Raw genomic sequence first — 19,806 nt, 5'->3', positions numbered from 1 at the left:
TTACAGTGATAGTGACAGGATATTTGGACCTGGCCAGCAACATATTCAGACACAAAAGTAAGGGTTAAAAAACTGAAGGGAAGAACCAGCTCTTTCAGATAAAACAACTTAGCTGTAAACTGCAGCTTCTTCTGATGGAAACTATTTACCATTAAAGTCTAGGTAGTTTCTGCATTTGCAAAGGGGGAAAGATGACAGTGCCCTACTTCTACAGTTAAACAATACGGAACAAAGCTTGATTTCTGAAGAATGGTTCTTCAGTTCAATTATTTGCAGCAGCACTTCAGTCAGTAAATCAAAGCCCTCTGTAGCCACTGACAGGACATTCTGCTTGCTTCATGCCTCTCTGTACATCAAACACAATCTGGTGGTTGAATGAGCTCCAGAACCTTTGTAACTGAAATCACAGATGAATAAAATCTGGTTTAATCATGAAGGACGAGCAGGACAAAGGCATAAAGAAGACCTGTAGATCTGAATCCACAGAACTCCAGATAACTTTACAGGGCTTTAATTGTTATAAAGTATGGATATTAGATTTTCTTCACGTAGTCTGTATACTTCATAGAGCACATAAATATAGTGTTAAGGTTATCTTCAAAATTTTGTAAAGGGGAAAGTGTAAATGTTCTCATATGACTAGAAGCATTAATAATGATTACTAACAAAACAGATAACACTTGCTTTACAAAAATAAATATCTTAAATCCCTACTAAACCAGTTACCTGCAGATCAGCAAAGAGCAAAGAATATGGGATGGCAGAGGAATCACCCAAACTAAGGACAAAAAATGGGTGTACTCCATCTGGCCTTTTGAAAACGTAGAGGCTGAGAAGCTTACGAATAGAAACACAACGGAGCACAGTTCCAGAGAGGAACAAGCAGGAACTAAACGGTGTTGACTGCAAGGGCAAGCACTCAGCAGGACCCAGAGGACAAACAAGCTAGAGGTGAGGAATCCAGAGAAGAATGCTCAGGTGCTTGCAAGCTTAGAGACTTCAAAGACTTCAGAGCAGTAATCAAACCGAGGAAACAAGGTGTATTTTGCCTAGATCTTTTTGTTTCCTGTGTAAAAATAATCTGTAAAATACAGGCCCATTTGTTTCAACTATTGTGCATCCTTTGCAGAGGAAACTAGTGTATGTATGAGGAAGGAGTACCTGGGGAACCTCGAGACATCTTAAGGCCCCCCCCAGATGGATAATTGAGTCTTACTTCCAAAGGACAGTACCAAACAGCTTCTACATTTAGCAGTTAAGATAGTATCTGGATCCTGCCTAACCAGAGATGAACAGCACAAAAATCTGTAATACAAAAACCAGCTGCCTGAGAAGCATCCAAAATGTAAAATTCAACCTAAGCCACAGAAGGGATTACAAGACGTGTTCGATGCTGGCGTGACCTCAGTGCCAAAAAATCACCTGACCATCTTGGAGAATTTTAAAGTACAACAGCCAATGCTGAGCTCCTTGACAAGTCCCATCCCATAGGATTTCCACACTCCTTTAGCCTAATTCAGCTTCTTTGTAGTCCATCTGGGTAGCCTGAAATAAGTAGCTGAAATGTGCCGGAGTTTAAGCTTTAGTTGTGTGAGGAAACAAAAGAAATTTCCTCGTTATTTTAATTATAGATACATGTTGAGAGCAAAGACATTTGTTGTGAAGAGACAGTCTATAAGACAGATGCATTAATACAAATGCATCAAATATAGTGAAGTCTTAAAACTTGAAAACAAGAAAAAAACCCAAACCCAAAACCTTCCACACTGTAAATGTGAACTAACAGCCAAAAACTGTGTGTAAGAATACTACAAGATCATCCATCTAAAGAGACATACTGGCTTCTAACTAGCCATTTACATTTATAAATAAAATAAATCACTTAACAAGCAGCAGAAACACTCATTTTCAACCCTCCCATGTTAAAGCCTCACAAAAGTAAAACTTCATGCGTGATCGCATCTTGTTCCAATGGACTGCTGACTCACCCAGTTACACCCTACAATACATAGGTCCATGGACTTGTAACAGTGGCCCTTACAGAAAGCACAGTGCACAGAAATTGTAAAAGAAAATCTCATAACCACACCTTCACCAGACCTGTCTTTCCAGAAAGTGCCCTGCATGCAGCTTAGTCAGAGAAATGGCATGTTTGCCTATGCACTCTTTCCTTGCCCTTCCTCCAAAAACACTGAAACGCTTCCTTTTCTTCTATAGCACAGATAGTGACAGCTTTTGGTTACAAAATACAGAAAGCAATTAATCAGAAACTTGCACTACATAAAACAAATGATACATTCATACACCTTTAGATCTACAATGTTTACCTCCAAGTTTAAATATGACCTTAAACTGCAGTCCTTTTTATTCATTCACAGAGATCCAGCAACCCTGAGATTAAGGTCAACCATTCCCAAGAGATATGCATCAAAGATGATTTTTCAAATCCTATAATTCTGATTCTACACTGATGTAGGTAAATTACAGTGTATAGGTAAAGGTAGTATCTTTGTTAGCCCACACTGGGTAAAAACAGCCAAGTTTTTACATACTTGAATTCCCTTCCAAGGGTGAAACAGAAGCATCAACCATCAGAGCCAAACAGATTTTTAAAATCACACCTACGCCTACAAAACCTGCATCTATCCCAAATACACTGCAAAACCCTGATAGGCAGGCACAGTGCTGAATCTGCTGTAAAAGCACTCAAACCCCTACCTGAACAATTTAGAGAAGGCCTTTAACTGATGGGGACACTTCTCCAGTGAAACAGAGCTCATCTTTGAGCAAGTCACCATGCAAATATACTACAAGACAAGGGGAACTTCCTCCACCACCAATCATATACCCTAGCTGTCTTACAACGTCATGGCCCTCAAATTATATAGCAAATCAGTAAATACCGCAGCCTCTAATGGATGGTTATAGCTTGGAAGAAATAATCACTATCACCACCTTTCATCACTCAACTAAATTTAGCTTCAGAAACAAACACCTTGTAGAACAGATTGAACAAGACCTTACCAGAACAACAGTCTTAAGAAATACCTTGCCAAAACATTTCACAGCCATGAAAATCAATGCCCTTCCCGAGCTAATAAGAATCCCCCAAACACATAGCTCTTTCACATGCTCCTCCATGCACTTCAATCAATGCACCACATGTCATCAGGTAAATTAGGCAGAGGAAATTAAAGACCCACAAAGTATCAGGTTCAGCTTACTCAGGCAACTGAAAGAACAGAAAAATCAGGGACCAGTGGAGTTATTACCCTTCTCTCATAACAACCACCTCAACTCTGACCTTTTGATCTCGAATCTTTACAAAGACAGGCTTAGAAAATAATAATTAAAAAAACCTCCACTCCAACTTAAAGGCTCTGGATGCAGGTAACTTAACAGGTAACTTCTCTAACCTCCACTCTCAGCGAAGCCCTTAACTCCAAAGGCAGTAAATTGTTCCTGTCCTTTTTCTCAAATCAGCCAAAAACCTGATCTCCCTCTCCCCTTGCTAACGTGCCTCTGGGCCTCCAAAAGTAATAGTGACCTTTTCCTTAAAACTACCTAATTGATTAACGCAATCTATTTAAACCAGGACAACGGCATTTTAAATTTCTGAAGAAGCAGCAAAGCTATAGGGAATGACAGCTCACTCTCTTACATTACAGGACCTAGAAACCATTATATAAAACTAGCAAACACCAAGTTTGAAAGAGTCAGAGACTTTTCAGTATGCAACATGAGGTTAAGCTGTGGCACTGCTTGCCACAAACATTGTGGGTGCTGAAAGTGTATATGAATTTTAAAAAACCCTGGAGAAAACCCATTGAGGGCTATTAAAAACAAACATCATCCCTCTGAAGGGCCCCGAGCCACACAGATCTGGATGCTGACAGAATGCATGGATGCTTTCCAATGCATGCTTTTCTTCTTTATCTGCTTCCTTAGGCTTCTACTTCAGACATTAGCAACGACAGAATAAGAATAGTGGAATATGTGGACTTTTGGTCTGCTCCACAAAGTGATCATGAAATGATAGAGTTCCAATTCTTGAAGAATGAAGGAAGGGGGTCAGCAAATTGCTGCCTCAGAGTTGTGGAGGGCAGACTTTGGCCTGTTTAGGGGCTTGATTGACAAAGTCCTTTGGGAGACAGTCCTGAAGGGCCAAGGGGTCCAGGAAGGCTGGACATTCATCAAGAAGGCAATCTTAAAAGGTGCAGGAGCAGGCTGTCCTCATGTGCCAAAAGATGAAATGGTGGGAAGACCAGCCTGGCTGAACAGTGAGCTTTGTCTGGAGCTCAGAAAAAAAAAAAAAGGAGAGTTTATGACCTCTGGAAAAAGGGGCAGACAACTCAGGAGGACCACAAGGACACTGTGAGGTTACGCAGGGAAAAAATTAGAAGGGCCAAAGCCCAACCAGAAATTAATCTGGCTACTGCCATAAAAGACAATTAAAAATGTTTCTATAAATACATTAACAACAAAAGAAGGGCTTAGGAGAACCTCCATCCTTTATTGGATGTGAGGGGAAACACAGTGGGAAAGGGAAAGGCTGAGGTACTTAATGCCTTCTTTTCCTCAGTCTTTAATAGTAAGACCATTTGTTCTTGAAGTACCCAGCACCCTGAGCCACAAGACAGGGATGGCAAGCAGAATGAAAGCAAAATAATCCAAGGGGAAATTGTCAGCAACCTGCTACACCATTTTGACACACACAAGCCTATGGGGCTGGATGGAATCCAGCCATGGGCACTTGAAGGAGCTGGTGGAAGTACTCAGCAAGCCACTTTCAATTGTTTATCAGCAGTGCTCACTAACTGGGGAAGTCCCAGTTGACTGGAAATTAGGAAATGTGATGCCACCTAGAAGAAGGGCTGAAAGGAGGATCTGGGGAACTACAAGCTTGTCACTGACCTTGGTGCTGGGAAGGTTACGGAGCAGATAAATCTTGAGTGCCACCACACAGCACATTCAGGACAACCAGGCAACCAGGCCCAGTCAGCATGGGTTTATGAAAGGCAGGTCCTGCTTGACTGGCCTCATCTCCTTCTATGACAAGGTGGCCCACTTGGTGGATGAGGGAAAGGCTGTGGATGTTGTCTGCCTAGCCTTTAGTAAAGCCTTTGACATCATTTCCCACAGCATTCTCCTGGAGAAACTGACTGCTCATGGCCTGAACAGGTGTACTGCTCGCTGGGTAAAAAACTGGCTAGATGGCCAAACCTAAATAGTACTGATGAATGGAGTTACATCCAGTTGGTAGCCAGTCACAAGTGGCGCTCCCCAGGGCTCAGTACTGGGGCCAGTTCTGTTTAATATCTTTATCAATGATCTGGATGAGGGGATTGAGTGGGCTCTCGGTAAGTTTGCAAATGACACCAAGTTGGACAGGTGTGTTGATCTGTTTGAGGATAGAAAAGCTCTACAGAGGGATCTGGACAGGCTGGAATGATGGGCTGAGGCCAGCTGGTGTGAGGTTCAACAAGAAGTGCCAGGTCCTGCACCTGCATCATGACAACCCCATGCAACATTACAGGTCTGAGGCAAAGTGGCTCGAAAGCTGCCCAGTGGAAAAGGACTTGGGGATGCTGGTTGACAGCAGGCTGAGTATGTGCCAGTGGTGTGCCCAGGTGGCCAAGAAAGCCAAGAGCATCCTGGCTTGTATCAGAAATAGTGTGGCCAGCAGGACTAGGGAAGTGACTGTCCCCCTGTACTTGGCACTGCTGAGGTGCCAAGCACTCTAGGTGCTAAGACTGCACCTAGAATGCACTTTTGGGCCCCCCACTGCAAGAAAGACATTGAGGTGCTGGAGGGCGTCCAGAGAAAAACAATGAAGTTGGTGAAGGGTCTAGAGCAAAAGTCCTATGAAGAGCGGCTGAGGGAACTGGGGTTGTTTAGCCTGCAGAAAAGGAGGCTCAAGGGAGCCCTTATTGCTCTCTACAGCTGCCTGAAAGGAGGTTGCAGGCAGGTGGGGGTAGGTCTCTTCTCCCAGATGACTAGTGACAGGACAAGAGGAAATGGCCTCAAATTGTGTCAAGGGACGTTTAGATCAGATATAAGGAAAAAATCATTCACTGAAAGGGTTGTCAAACACTGAAACGGGTTGCCCAGGGAAGTGGTGGAGTCACCATCCCTGAAGTTATTTAAAAGACACGTAGATGTGACGCCTAGGGACATGGTTTAGTGCTGAATTTGGCAGCACTAGGTTAATGGTTGGACTTTATCTTAAATGTTTTTTCCAACCTAAACAATTCTGTGATTCTTAAGATAAAAGGGCAAATCTTGGGTTTTTACTCTTTAAAAACATTTGAAAATTCTGATTATTTTTTAACATGAAAATAATGTTGGCAATTTGTATTTTATACCCTCCAAGAACTTTAATGATTTTGCTTTATATTGCCATTCAAGTATATCTGTATTACACTAAGCAAAATACCTGTTTAGCATGTGCAGCAAGGCAGTTACTGCAGTAAGAAGTGCGTTTTGTCAATTCAAATACTAACAGACATGATTTTAAAAACCTATAAAAGACAGTATGGGAATTGTAATTAAAAGAAATACAGAGAACTGTGTCATCATTTCAGATCTGTCCTAGATGTAAAAAAATATGCTGCTATTAACAGAAAGCACTGGTAGTCTGTTCACAGTGTAAAACGTTCATTTAACAGAACACATTTCCTTATCAAGGACCTCAGAAGGAAGTAGATTGGGCAGTAATGCAAATAATCTTCTGTCCTCTACACCACTAAGGTGTGGTGAGAAAGCCCCTCCTGCAGCTGTCGTTGCTGCACTTGTCCCATGATACTGTCTTCTTCCTTTCTAGCTGTCCAGCCTTTACCCATCAGGAGCACTACACGTTTTTAGCTGCTCATGGACCTAGTATTTTTGAAGGGGCAGTGGAAACAAGGTAATAAAACAACACAATGGTCTTAAAAGCAGCTGGCCAAAAGAAATGTGTCCTTGGGAAAGGAAGGAAACTTCCTGAACTGGTCCAATCATAAAATGGTATCAGGATTGTTGAAATAATATTGTATTAATAGTAGATACTGGTGTGGGAGGGGACGGGGAAGCAGAAGTCCAGGTGACATGGAACAGAAGAATTGTAATAGTAAACCCAAAGCTATTTCTTTCCACTAAGCATTTGTTCCAAGCAAAAATATTGCTTAATATAACATGAGATCACTGATGCACTCCTGCTTGAACTAGATACTATGCTGTAGATCAAAAGAGAGATTTAACAAAGTAATCATTGTTTGTGGTTGGAACACTATGATTAGATTTGGACCTTCTCTTTAATTGAAAGTCAACCTTTGCCTCAAGTGTCAGGATATGGGAATGTCCACTATAACCAGGACAGATGACAAACCTCTCATAACAACTCTCTCAAGATTAAAATGCAGCTACGCATACTTATGAAGACCATACTTACATGAATACTTTCCACATTTAGGGTTGTGTGGTCTAATTTCAGTCCTCTGTAGCAAGGGACCTGCCTAGGACCTGTGTTGGTTGCAGCCTCCGAGGGAACAGGCACCATGACTTTTTGTACCACTGAATCTTAGTTTTCTTCCTGGAGCTGAAGTAGCTGGAAACAGATGCAAAAGCAGCTCATCCTTGTCTACACTACCGGCTAGTACTAGCTCAGTTGAACTTGTGGTTTGTCACAGATGGCCAAAACTAGGACAAATCCCATATGTAAACAAGGCCTAAATTCAAATGGTGATACCTGCACTGAGCAAAATACCGCTTTTGGAAAGACAAATCTTGTAGCAAAACCAGAAATGCAATGTCTCACAAATGACACGATCAGAGCCTGAAGTACAGCTGAGCAAAGTGCACAGCAAGCATTAGAGAGAAATGCAGGAAGAAGGAAGAAACTATCAATATGACAGGCCTCACTAAGAATATTTTCCCCCCATGATGTAGTGAGGATGCAACTGTACCATGCATTGAAAGAGTACCTGATCAATCATTTCAATGTTCAACCTGCCAAATCAGATGCTACTTAAGGTAACCGATTACTGATACTACAATAATCTGCAGACACCAAAGAATAACTTACAGTGAAATGACAAAGTAGGTGAGCAGTACAGTAAAAGAGGAGAGGAAAAAAAAAAAAGAAAAGAAAGAAGTAACAATCTCTTCTCTCTTGTGCACATCAAAGTAAGAGGCCATGGAAACCAGCACAGTATAACTTCAAACTGAGCTCTCCCACTCAAATTCCAGGGGTGAAGAAAAATGTAAATACTGACCTGAACCTAGACAGAAACCTACAAAAATCCTTATGGAAATAAACCAAAGCTCAAGTATCAGCTCTAGCACTCTTAACATATCAAGATGAAATTATTTTAGAGAGAACCAAACTACTACTACTATTTCTGAGCTGGATGTTTATAACCTGCTGAGTCTGCACACTCGGCCTGGACACATATCCCACAGGCTTCCCTTAGCAGCTTCTCCTCCTCTCTTTTCTTTGAGACTATTACAAATTTTTCTTTGGAAAGAATTCTCTTCCAGCCCTCTTTCCCATCTACCAGATGAATTTAATGTGCTCTTTGTCACTGAAATGGATTTTTTGGGGAAAAAGAATAATCATAAAGAAGCCAAATTATAATCGTGACCAATTAATTTGGTCCATCACATGTTACTTATAAACAGACAATTCCAGTCCTCCCCCCATCTTCCATCCATCTCAGAGCAGGGTTACAAGACAAAGCCATCTGGTTGTTTTAAAGAGAATTATTACCATTTTATAAGGGAAAAGTGAAATCTCCAAATGACCTTTTAAAAGAAAGGCCCATCATTAACAAAACTGTGATGTGTAATTGTGTGCTTCCTGAAATCACTTTTTAGAACTAAGATCTATCAAGGTTATTTATGCCTCAGACAATTCTCCTAATGCACAAGGAGAGTGGCCTTGTGTTTGGTTGGTCCTCAGTATCTTCTACTGGACTCTCTGAAAGGTGATGGGACAGTGAAACTTACTCATGTACACAGGATACCCAAAGAAGCACGGAAATTCTTTCAGTGAAGAACGAGGATGAACCTTTTTATTCCTTCAACAACCATTCTCAGCATTATTTTCCATTATGAATTAGCATAAGCACTGGAGAGCAGTCCAGACAACGGAAGGAGTTGTTCAGGGCACTAAAGCAAACAGTCCTTCAAAATTCCCTTTGCAGAAACCAGGAACACAGCGTTCTTTTATTAAAATAAATCCCTCTTCCCTGTTTAGGAATAGGGAATCTGGAAGGCTGGCTCGGATGCGCCCTTCACAATAACTCTTTACTGCTATCTGTGAAATGAATAGCCAAAAATCCCCAACACAACAGTGATGAATTGGCAGCATTAAAACAAACACCCACAGCAACAGGCTTTAGATACCCACACAATCCCTAATTGCCAACAACTAAGCTGAACCCATCTGCCATTTATTCCTCTGCTCTACCTGTGATATTTTGTTTCTCATTTACAGATAAGCATAAACTGAGCAGGGAAAATTAACACTGCAAAGAATAAATGAAACATAATGATTTATTGTGGTAAAGAAGCTGTCAAAGAAATATGCTGGACAAATTGCTCCAGCTTATTCTACTCCTGGGAGGGACATCTCTGACATGCACAGCATGTGCTGCTGACCAGAAACACATGATAAACAAAAGAAAGACACATAAGCAGATTCCTATCTCAAGTTTCACCAGTTTAAATCCATGCTTAACCAGTCAGATTGCACCACGCTCTGCATGACTGAGCCCAAAATTTAGCTCGCAGAGTGAAAAAAATGGAGCCACATGATCCTGCTTTTTAGATATCAACAACAAAAGTCATAACACTGAGCCCCTGCTTCTAGCTCTGCCATTGGTTTATTGTGCAATTTGCAAGAAATCACTCTGCCCGCCTCTGCTGAACTTGCTTCATCTGTAAAGTGGAGATCCAGCTGTTTTTTTCCCTTGAGATCAGCCTTCTGATCCAAGTAACCGCACAAGCACTGATAACAGCCCAAAGAAGGGAGTGAGATCCTTCCTTCTGGAGTAGCGCAGGCTTAGCTCAGCTTAGGGCAGTTGTGAAACTGGACCCTAAGGGTTTTAGGGGACTAGATACTTTTATTACATCAACTTCTGACCTACTGGGAATGCACAAAAGCAGGACATTCCTCTTTTCACAGCCTAGAAGTATGCTTAGACTAAGAGTAACCTGCTACTCCTTAGCCTTAAATATTGTAACAGCCAAATATAAAGAGTAAGAATGTAACTAAACCAAGAGTAATCCCCCAACATTCTTTTGTTCTTCTTACACACAACCTTTCCTTTTCAGCTGGAGTGTCAGCAAGGCTCTAAGTCTCAAACTTCGGATCTGTATTACAGCCTGTAACACTGGCTGGATGGGCAAAAGCCTGAAATTTTCCTGTGTGGAACAGCTGTATTGGTAAGGTAACGCAGACATTGCCAGTGGACAACACAAGGCTTTTGAATGACAATAATGAAAAACTGTACTTCAGGATGCTTGTAGGAATGAATCTGGTTCTTCTGGGTATTAACTAGTCCAGTGTTTGAACTAAAGAACTAGATTTCAGCCCATTCTTTTGACACTTTCTCCCACAGCATTATCATTTGGCAATAGAGTTAGTACAAAACCAACAAGCAGCCTATAAGTGGGCTCAGTCTCTCTCTCGGGAGGTTTTCAAGACTCGGCTAGAAAAAGACATCACTGGCCTGATCTAGTGTTAGCATCTTCCCACTGTGAGCAAGATGTTTGACTACATGACCTTCTGGAGGTCCCCTCCCACCAACATTTCCACCATTCTGTGATTTCTCAGTACAGAAGCAGCTGTAGCATCAGAAGTCTCTCTACACTACCCATTTGACTAAGGCACAACAGAGAAGTGGAGGTCTTCTGTAGCACTCATGTAGTTACATGAGCACCTCTTGCTCTTTTCAATGCCCAATTTCAATAAAGTACCCTGGATTTTAAATTTACCTAAAATACACAAAGTCTGTTAGGTGGCCTACAAAGTTAGCACTGAAATTACTCCTGAGGACAAAACAAGCAAAGCTGTTAAGTGCACAAGTGTCAGCAGCAATTTGTGAGAGGGTTCAAATTAGAACCCCAGGCTTCAGAGGTTATCAGCTAGCAAGATTTCTGCAGCAGAAGGAAGGACTCTCATATTTCCCTTCAGATATGCAAAGCTGGAATTATTAAATGACTGACTGCAGACTGGCCGTAATGGTTACAACATAGAAAATCCTGTTACTGTCTGTTTTCTCAAGACCTCAAAAGCATGTTGATTTGTAAAAGCACATTGGTTTAACTATAAAGTGAGGACAATTCCACTATGATCTCAGGCCTGTGCCTTAGGACTCCCTTCATGTTATGCTAAAGGCTTAAGATCTTAATTAAAAGGTGTTGTTCAGGCTTCACAGATGATCTGGGAAAACACATTCTTAAGATGTAATCAGACCATTACTTTAATATTTACTAAACACAGTTTCACAGGACCAACATTACATAGCAGAGAAAATAGAAATGCAGAGAAGCTTTCACTAATGGAATTCTGCTAAATAAAAAGACCTAAAACTGAAGAGACAAAATGCCATTCATAAAAGTGATAGCTTGATTTACCAGATCATCACTAAAGGGATCTGTAGCCCCTTTCATCAGTCACTTCAAGTGCTTCTTTATAAAGGAACAAAAGAAGGGTTGTCTCTATTTGTATTGTTGACTTGATGCATTTTAAATAAAAAAAGCCCAATTTAGTTCAATCAAAAGGCAGCAAACAGCTGTAAAAGAACTTTAGCACATTACAATCGGCAGGCAGATTATATGCCAGTAAAACCTAGAAGGTATTTCTAGAAATGCACCAGTTATGTCTTCCCCCTTCCCACTTTGAGAGTGAGCTTTCACAGTAGACTCCTAGATTTTAAGAAAATCAAAATCTCTTACTTGACTTCAAGTGATTGATATGCTACTAAATCTCTCAATAAATTGTTGCAGTGTCTAGCTACCTTCATCCTCTTATTTCCAAGGTAAAGGCAACTACAGTGAATTATATCACATTACAAGACCATGTTGCAGGGGTTTTTGATCCATAATCCTTACCGCAAAGGGAAAAAAACCCCAAACCATAATGAAATTAATCCAGTACCTTCTACAAGCTTTACTCAAGCTCAGGGATTAACTGCAAAAATGTGGATGCCTGAAACCTTCTATTCTATTACTATCAGGCAATTTTCAGTTTGAAAACATTTAGTCATAGGACTAAAAGGTCCACTTCTATTGTAGAATTGTGCGGTGTTACAGCAATGCATGACCTGAAGCTACCAGAACCAACAGTGTGTGACCTGACAGTAAAACCAAGAAATATTGATAAATACAGATCACTGTTGCCAGTACAGGCTATTTTTAATACTGTCTGAAATAAAACAGTTGAAGGATGGTTAACATTAGGTCATGAAATTAAATGTCTCTTGACAAAAATTTCACTTAGCAATAGGTATTATTTGGATTCAGGGAAGATTGTTTTGATCTTACTAATGTGCTAACATTAAAAAAAAAAAAAAGTCAGTTCAGAGTGGTACATGAAAAGGATATCCACAAGCCCTGTTCTGTTACTCCTCACTTAATCTAAACTCTTCTGCATGAGAGATGGTTGCTAATTGCCAGAAGAGGCAAAAGACAGTGTAGTAATGCAGATTTTGTAAGCATTACCTAGTATCTGTTTCTTTCTTACCTATGGTCTTTGGTTCATCCACTCCCCAAATTTCTTCCTAGTGTCATGTTAGAACCCAGTATTACCACCCACAATACTCCATCTTCCTGTAGGATTTCTCCCATACTAAACATTTGATAAGCTAGTAAGAAAACCAGAATATTTGTCAGAGTTCCTGATACCACTTGTCCTGGTTTCAGCTGTGATGGAGTTAATTTTCTTCTTAGTAGCTAGTACAGTGCTGTGTTTTGGCTCTGATGTGAGAACAATGTTGATAATGAACTGATGTTTTTAGTTGTTGCTAGGTAATATTTATACTAAGCCAAGGACTTTTCAGTTCCTTGGGCCCTGCGAGAGGGCTGGAGGGGCACAAGAAATAGGAAGGGGACACAGCCAGGGCAGCTGACCTGAACTGGCCAAAGGGATATTCCATACAGTGGGATGTCATGCTTGGTATATAAACTTGGGGGGTTAGCTGGGGCCTGGGGATCGTTGCTCAGGGACTGGCTGGGCATTGGTCAGTGGGTGGTGAGCAGTTGTACTGTGCATCACTTGTTTTGCTTTCTCCCCTTCCCTTTGGATTTTATCCTTCCCCCCCTGCCTTTCACTGTAACTGTTATTATTATTGTTGTTCTTTCATTTTTATTATGTTTCAATTATTAAATTGTTCTTATCTCAACTCTTAAATTTTACATTCCTTTGAGATTCTCCTCCCCACCCCTCTGGGTGGGGGGGAGCGAGCGAGTGGCTATGTGGTGCTTGGTTGCCAGCCAGGGTCAAACCACGACACCACTATAAATGTTTCACCCTGCAATATCTAAATGGCATCATCTTATAAAAGGAACTATATTAAACACCATTTATATATTGTTCTATCTAGAACAGTTTTTATATGCTTCTTATTGCAAATGAATTATGTCTGAGCTCAGTTTTAAAACTGTTCCTGTTTCATTGTATATGAGCTCTTCATCCCTAAAACTGCAAAGGCTCAAACACAAGCTGATGCAGAAATACACAGACACAGAAATATTTAAAATCATGATGTTGGAAGGGACAAGCTTGAGACTCCTGCAATCACAAGGAATACTGTCATGTCATCTTTTTAAGCTGCTCACATTCCAGACTAAAACTTAACCTTAAACAGCCTGAGGAAGAGGTGGGTGGTGGTTGGGCACTTTTTTGTCTCTTCTTATCCCAGTGTTCCACATTTGTGATTAGACTGGACAGACTTCCAGGCAAGATCTCACCAGGGCTTTGTATGAAATAATACACTTCTCTGGCTCTCTTTTGGAAACATCTACGCCCACTATTTCATGTTAGGATATCTACCTTTCTTAAGGCTCACTACATATGTCTTCATCTGGTCAGCTAGTACCCCCATGTCCACCTCCATTATTTTATATACGTATATACATATGTACATTGTTTTATAGTAATCCTAGTGCAGAAATTACTGCTGTTAGACTTTGAGTCCAAGTACAAAGATATGCAGGGTCATTTCTATTCCACTTTAGGTTATGAGAAGGATGGTATGTCACATTTTTAAGAGATGCATACCAGAACATGCAGCCTAAGGAAAAAGGAGACAAGATGCCTTTGAGCCACTGCATTTTCTCCTTCCCTTGTCATGAACTACCTCCAGAGAGGACAGCGTCATGGGTGTGGCAGCTCATCATAAAATGGCATAAGCCATAAAACAGTCCCCAGCAGAACTCAAACAGCTCTGAAGGGCTGCCCATGTTAGAAGAGAAGTGTGCTTTCACTTCAATTAAGTCTTCCGTACTTCTTTCTTTAGTTTTCCCTCAGTTATTACAGCAAGGGGCTCTGGTCACGTGGCTGCAGCTCCCTTCCCAGGTGTGATATGCCCAGACTGGAGATAAGAATCTCACCCAGCAATTTGTCACCACAGGATTATGCTTTCAACTATAATTAGAGATGAACCGAAGAGTGTAGCAGTATCAATTAGCAAAGTACATCATCTAAGTAAGGAGGCTGCTCCTGCTCTAGCCTAGAAGCAGCAGCGAGACATGCACAAAACCACGCTACCCTTTAAACAATGACTTTTCTTCCTCATAGCTCATCCTGGAAAGCAGCTCTGTCATGACACAATGGCCAACAAAACTGAGAAGGGTGCAGAAGATATGTAAGATCCTGTTAGAAAGCACATGAACTACTGACAGGAATGAAAGACTACCAAAAGCTGCATTTTTCTCAACATTATGAGCAACCTATATTATACTGTTAATTTCTCTGTACTTTCCACTTGAAAATTTGAAAACTGTAACCCAGACAACATATGGCAGTGTTTTATTGTCAGGGCGGGTCCACATTTGAATTCCCAATTTCATGAAAAAAATCTAAAGTTTTATTTTGGTTTTGGTTCCAAATTTCAACCTGTAAAATACACTCCAGAGCAAAAAGGTACTGGTGGGAAGGACCAGCCAGAAGAAGGGGGCACAGATGAAACTGTTTCAACCTTAAACTAAACATTTTGATAAAGTTAGCTTTCCTTTTGATAATGGCTTGGATTTATTTGAAACCATTGTAATACAACATGATCTAATAGAAGTTCAAACATGTAGACTGTAACTGCATCATTTTAAGAAAAAAGTTAAGTAGTTTTAATTATAAAAGAAAACAGTGATCGATGCTTTAAATAGATATAAGTAATCAAGGACAAAGGTAATACTCCCCTGCAACTTAAACACAATGCTGGAAACAGCTATAGCGCTGTTGCGGATATGAGAGGGAAGGGAAAAGCATCCTCTCCTCCATCACGTCACACGGCAGATACAAGACATCAGCTGTGCTATAAGAAGAGGCTATAGTTCCCTCTGTTCTTCTAGCTATAAAAGCTACCCCACTGTACTGTAAAAATGTGATTAAAAAAAAAAATCAGACTGTAAAAATCAAATGAAAAGGTCCTGTCATATCAGAAGGCTGGACACCAGGGGCATCCTGTGAAAAGGCTTTTCGCAAAGGACTGGGAAAGCCAGTGTTAGCTGGTCTGCTCTATCATTTTACTTCATTAAAATCCCATTACCTAGCACAGGATATGGACAAGATCCTATTCCCTGGTGGAGAACTGAGAGGGAGAGTGTGGAAAGAAGGCAAAATAGAAAGAGACGATAAGAAGGAGAACTATGGAATATTCAGAAGCTTAAGGGAAAATGTGGCCTTGCAAATCAATGGCTTAGAAGTTCATGGCAATTGCTGATGGAAATTCTAAATAAACACAAAATGTTTTGTCTCAGTTTTGAAACATTAGGTATGATGGGATCAGACTTAATGGAATAAATAACAAAGTATTGCTATTCTTTAATGAACTAAGAATTATTATATTGCTACAGAAGCAAACAGTCCAAAGAAATAAAAGTCAAGAAGACTTCTTATCTTAAACCACAGTTTTACCGAACAATGCTGTACGTGATACATAAACAAGCCCCTGGATTTTAAGCGCATACAATTACAGTGTAGTAACCCCTGTTAATTCCTTGCAAAATTTTGCCCATGAGGAATATAAACCAACTACCTTTAACACAGTTATTTTGGTATTTCATTACCAAAACAGAGAAGCAGAAGAATGGCATTTTTAGTTTTCTGGCTAATTTCCTAGTTCATCCCATAAAAGGAAAAAAATAAGGAAAAAAAGGAAAAGAAGGGAAGAATAAATATAGAAATATGGTTCTTACCCTGAAGAGCGGCAGTCTGGTTTATTTCTTTCAGAGCGATCTGTGAGAAAGGAGGCATAGTATCAGCACAAAAGTTGGAAGTTCTTTAGCGATACTAGTACAGAAGTCTTAAAAGAAATGTGACACTGTATGACTAGCAAAACCAAAAGTTGGTTCTGTTATAAAAGTTTTTCTGCACTGAATTACTCTACCTAAGATCAAGTAAAATTACTGCAAATTTAACGTTTGTTAAAATTGCTCTACTCAAAACACAGTGTATTTAATGTTTTGTATTAATGCTGTGGAACTTTCCCCTCCCTCTAGCTGAAATGAATAGGACTTTAGTTTAGGGTAAAAATAAGGGAGAAGGAAGAGGAAAAAAGAAAAACCACAGATTACTCAGCGCAAAAAAATCATTCCATGAATCATGGCTGGCAGAGTTCCCTGACAGGATGGGAGAAAAATCAGCAGTTGGTTGCAGCAACATCTGCAAATACACTGAATCCAGTGCAGCCCCATCATTAACTCTTCGACTTCTGGGTGTTCTAGATACTGAATCTTCCTGTGTTTTTAGAAAGGGTTTTGTTTATCTTGTATTTCAAGTAGCTTATTTGCACTAATGACAGTGACCCACAAATAAAAATCTTCACAGTATTATCTTATCAACTCAGGTGAACTTCTTTTGATGAACAATTTATCAGTTGCTAAAGCCATCTCCAGATAAATTTCTAAAAGTTTTTAATTTTGAAAGCTCTGATATTCAAAGAAAGTATAAAATATTTATCCTAAGAGTTAAGATTATCATATAAGCATTACAAAATATCCACTGTGTTGTGTTATTAGAATTCACATATTAGCGGTTATACTCTTAAGTCCAGAGTATCTCTTACCGTGTGACTTTGGAACTACCTGAAAGAAGCAGTTGAGATTTGTGTCCTCCTAAAATACATATATTCTAAAATTAGATGTGTTTTTATTCATTTATTACAGAAAGATCCACTATGCAATTAGAAAGAAATTCTTACAGCTATACATAATCACCAAAGACCACAGTAATTTTACTTCCGATTCCACCTGTGTGTATTTTAAACAGAAAGCTATTTTCCTGTGTTAGTAAACACTTCACTGAAGAACTTGTCTTGTACAGAAGAACAAGAGCATGTCAGCAGTGCTCAAAAAAGTATCTAATGTTTTTTCCATCCACAGGCGCTCCTACTGAGCTGTCATAGCCAGAGCGTATAATTTATTGTGTTTCTGACTCACAGCAATCTCCATTTCATCGCACCGTGTGCTACTCTGTTAGCTAGAAACAGCATGGTATAGCTCAAACCAGTTGCAGCAACAGTTGTTCAAACACACAAAGGCTCCTTCCATCTTTATCGTTTGTTCATGTAACCTCCTTACCTGTGAGCACAGAAAAAAATAAGGCAGGACTTCCTACTGAAATCTGCTTGCCATCTGTCGCTTGTTATCAGTGTTCCCCGTTATGTACATAGCACCAATCTAACAGTACTCAGACAAAACCTTCCTGCTTCTAAAGAGATCGTGTGAATAAACTAGTGAGAAAAAAAAAAAAAAAAAAAAAAAAAAAGAGTTGGAGCACATGTAAACACAGTGTCTGAGAGCTCTCCCCCTCAGATCACATCCAGTCAGCAGATCCACCACAGCCCAGCTGCGCTGCTGCAACCTGCTCATTCCGGAAATCAGAGCAATTCCCTTTCCCCTTTGGTTTTATTGAAATGTTGAAGCAGGAAACATTACCTTTGTTTTTTACACATTTTATTTACTGCTAAACCTAGTGAAAGCACATCATCCACATGTACACTGGTCTTACTAAGAAGACCAAAGGGAAATACAATCCTACAAGCACACAGTTAGCATTTCAAAGTCGAAATAAAACCCGCACCTGTTTAAGGTTATTGTGAACTTCATCTTTGAAATTTGATTTAGTATCAAACGTAACAAGAGAATCAAGGAGTTGAATCTTTCAATTTAGTGCTTAAATTTTGCAATTCTAGATGTTGGTTTTGCCATTATGCACAAGCACCCATTCAAATAATATCACACACCTCTAGAATATGAAAGCCCAGAAGAAACAGGCCATTTTGTTTGGTTGGTTTTTTATATACACACACACTACATTTACACACACACACCTGCAGATCCCGTTCCTGCATTCTGCAGGCAAATCCTTGGCTTGCAAAAGTTGGGTCACAAAAGTGCGTACCCACAGCTTTTACTCTATACGTTTTACCGCAACAACCGAGAGACTGCTTTGTAAACTTTTCTAACAGAAATAAGCAAGAAGACTGTACAGATGCAAAGATCTGAAAATCAAAACCTGCACTACAGATTTTCCTCTATATCAAAGACATAAATTGCTATAAAACAGCACAGGACAAGACAAGACAGGGTATTTCTAGCACAATACTCTGTATCCTTCAGTTCTAAAGTCTGGAAGCCAAAACTACATGTCAGATTAAAGCAATCACTGAATGTTTGCTGGACTAACACGCACGATGAACAAACAGGGCAGTCCGCATTCTGGCATGGGAAATTTACAGGAAAAAACTTAATTTCCAGTGACCAGCACTACCCTCCAGACATAAGCTTCCAGGGATGAGACAGCAGTACTGGTCTCTCTATCCTTGTGTTGCTAAAATAATACCGTGTATATAGCTGTAGTCAAAAAGGCTAGGAACTCCTAAGCAGCTAGTACTCATAAGCTACAGAACTGGATTGTTTGATTCTAAGTTTATTTTGGTTAATGAACTGTTCTTGAAAATCAGCATCATCTCCCTAACCTGACAGAGAACAGTGTGTAGTTCAGGCATTGTGCTAGCACAGCAGACCTGTTCTCGATTTACCAACAACTACCCCAGAGGTTGTGTGGTGCTCTCATCATTCTAATTTTACTATAGCAGATTTTGCCAGCTAGTTCAGATAGCACAGAGACACACCACATGGGTGGGTTTTCTGCCAGCAGAAGAAAGTTCTTTCTGCCTGTCCTCCAATCCACAATTTGCACAGCCAGTTACTTGCAGTCTCACAGTCCGTAAGAACTGATCATCCTCCAACCTCCTGCAGCCCATACTTTAAAAGATTTTCTTCACTAGTATCCACTCCTCACAAAACCTTTGCTGCCCTTATACAAATACACCCAGTGCGGGAGAAATATCATCTTTGTTCAGCAGCAGCGTAAAGAACAAGGAATCAAGGAGCTGGCAGGTGGAGCAGATGAGGTGGAAATCTTCAGAGCCTCCTGGTTGAGGTTGGGAAGACTAGTGCCAAGTTTTAAGCACTGCGGAAGAGTCAAGGAAAACATCAGGACATAAAGGTCTGCTATTCATACTACAACTGCCTGGCAAATCTAGTGTTTATTTACAAAATCGTGCTGCGTATATTTCATCAATAGCATGGACACATCAT

General features: G+C 40.2%; 1 protein-coding gene across 7 annotated transcripts in view; it reads right to left on the bottom strand.

Annotated features, from left to right (window-relative positions):
• Positions 1 to 19,806, bottom strand: part of SH3D19 (SH3 domain containing 19) — an 86,504-nt gene that overhangs the window by 52,294 nt on the left and 14,404 nt on the right. For 6 of the 7 annotated variants that reach the window (XM_037378757.1, XM_037378775.1, XM_037378738.1 and 3 more), the window contains exon 2: positions 16,399 to 16,438. In XM_037378757.1, coding sequence (XP_037234654.1) covers positions 16,399 to 16,438 — 40 coding nt within the window. Of the gene's footprint in view, positions 1 to 16,398; positions 16,439 to 17,267; positions 17,317 to 19,806 lie in introns of all 7 variants that reach the window. The other variant, XM_037378797.1, reaches the window with a different exon arrangement.

This window comes from Falco rusticolus, chromosome 1 (assembly GCF_015220075.1).
Source record: "Falco rusticolus isolate bFalRus1 chromosome 1, bFalRus1.pri, whole genome shotgun sequence".
Lineage (NCBI taxonomy): Eukaryota > Metazoa > Chordata > Aves > Falconiformes > Falconidae > Falco > Falco rusticolus.
Note: the sequence above shows the minus strand (reverse complement) of the source record. Positions and strands in the feature narration are given on the sequence as shown.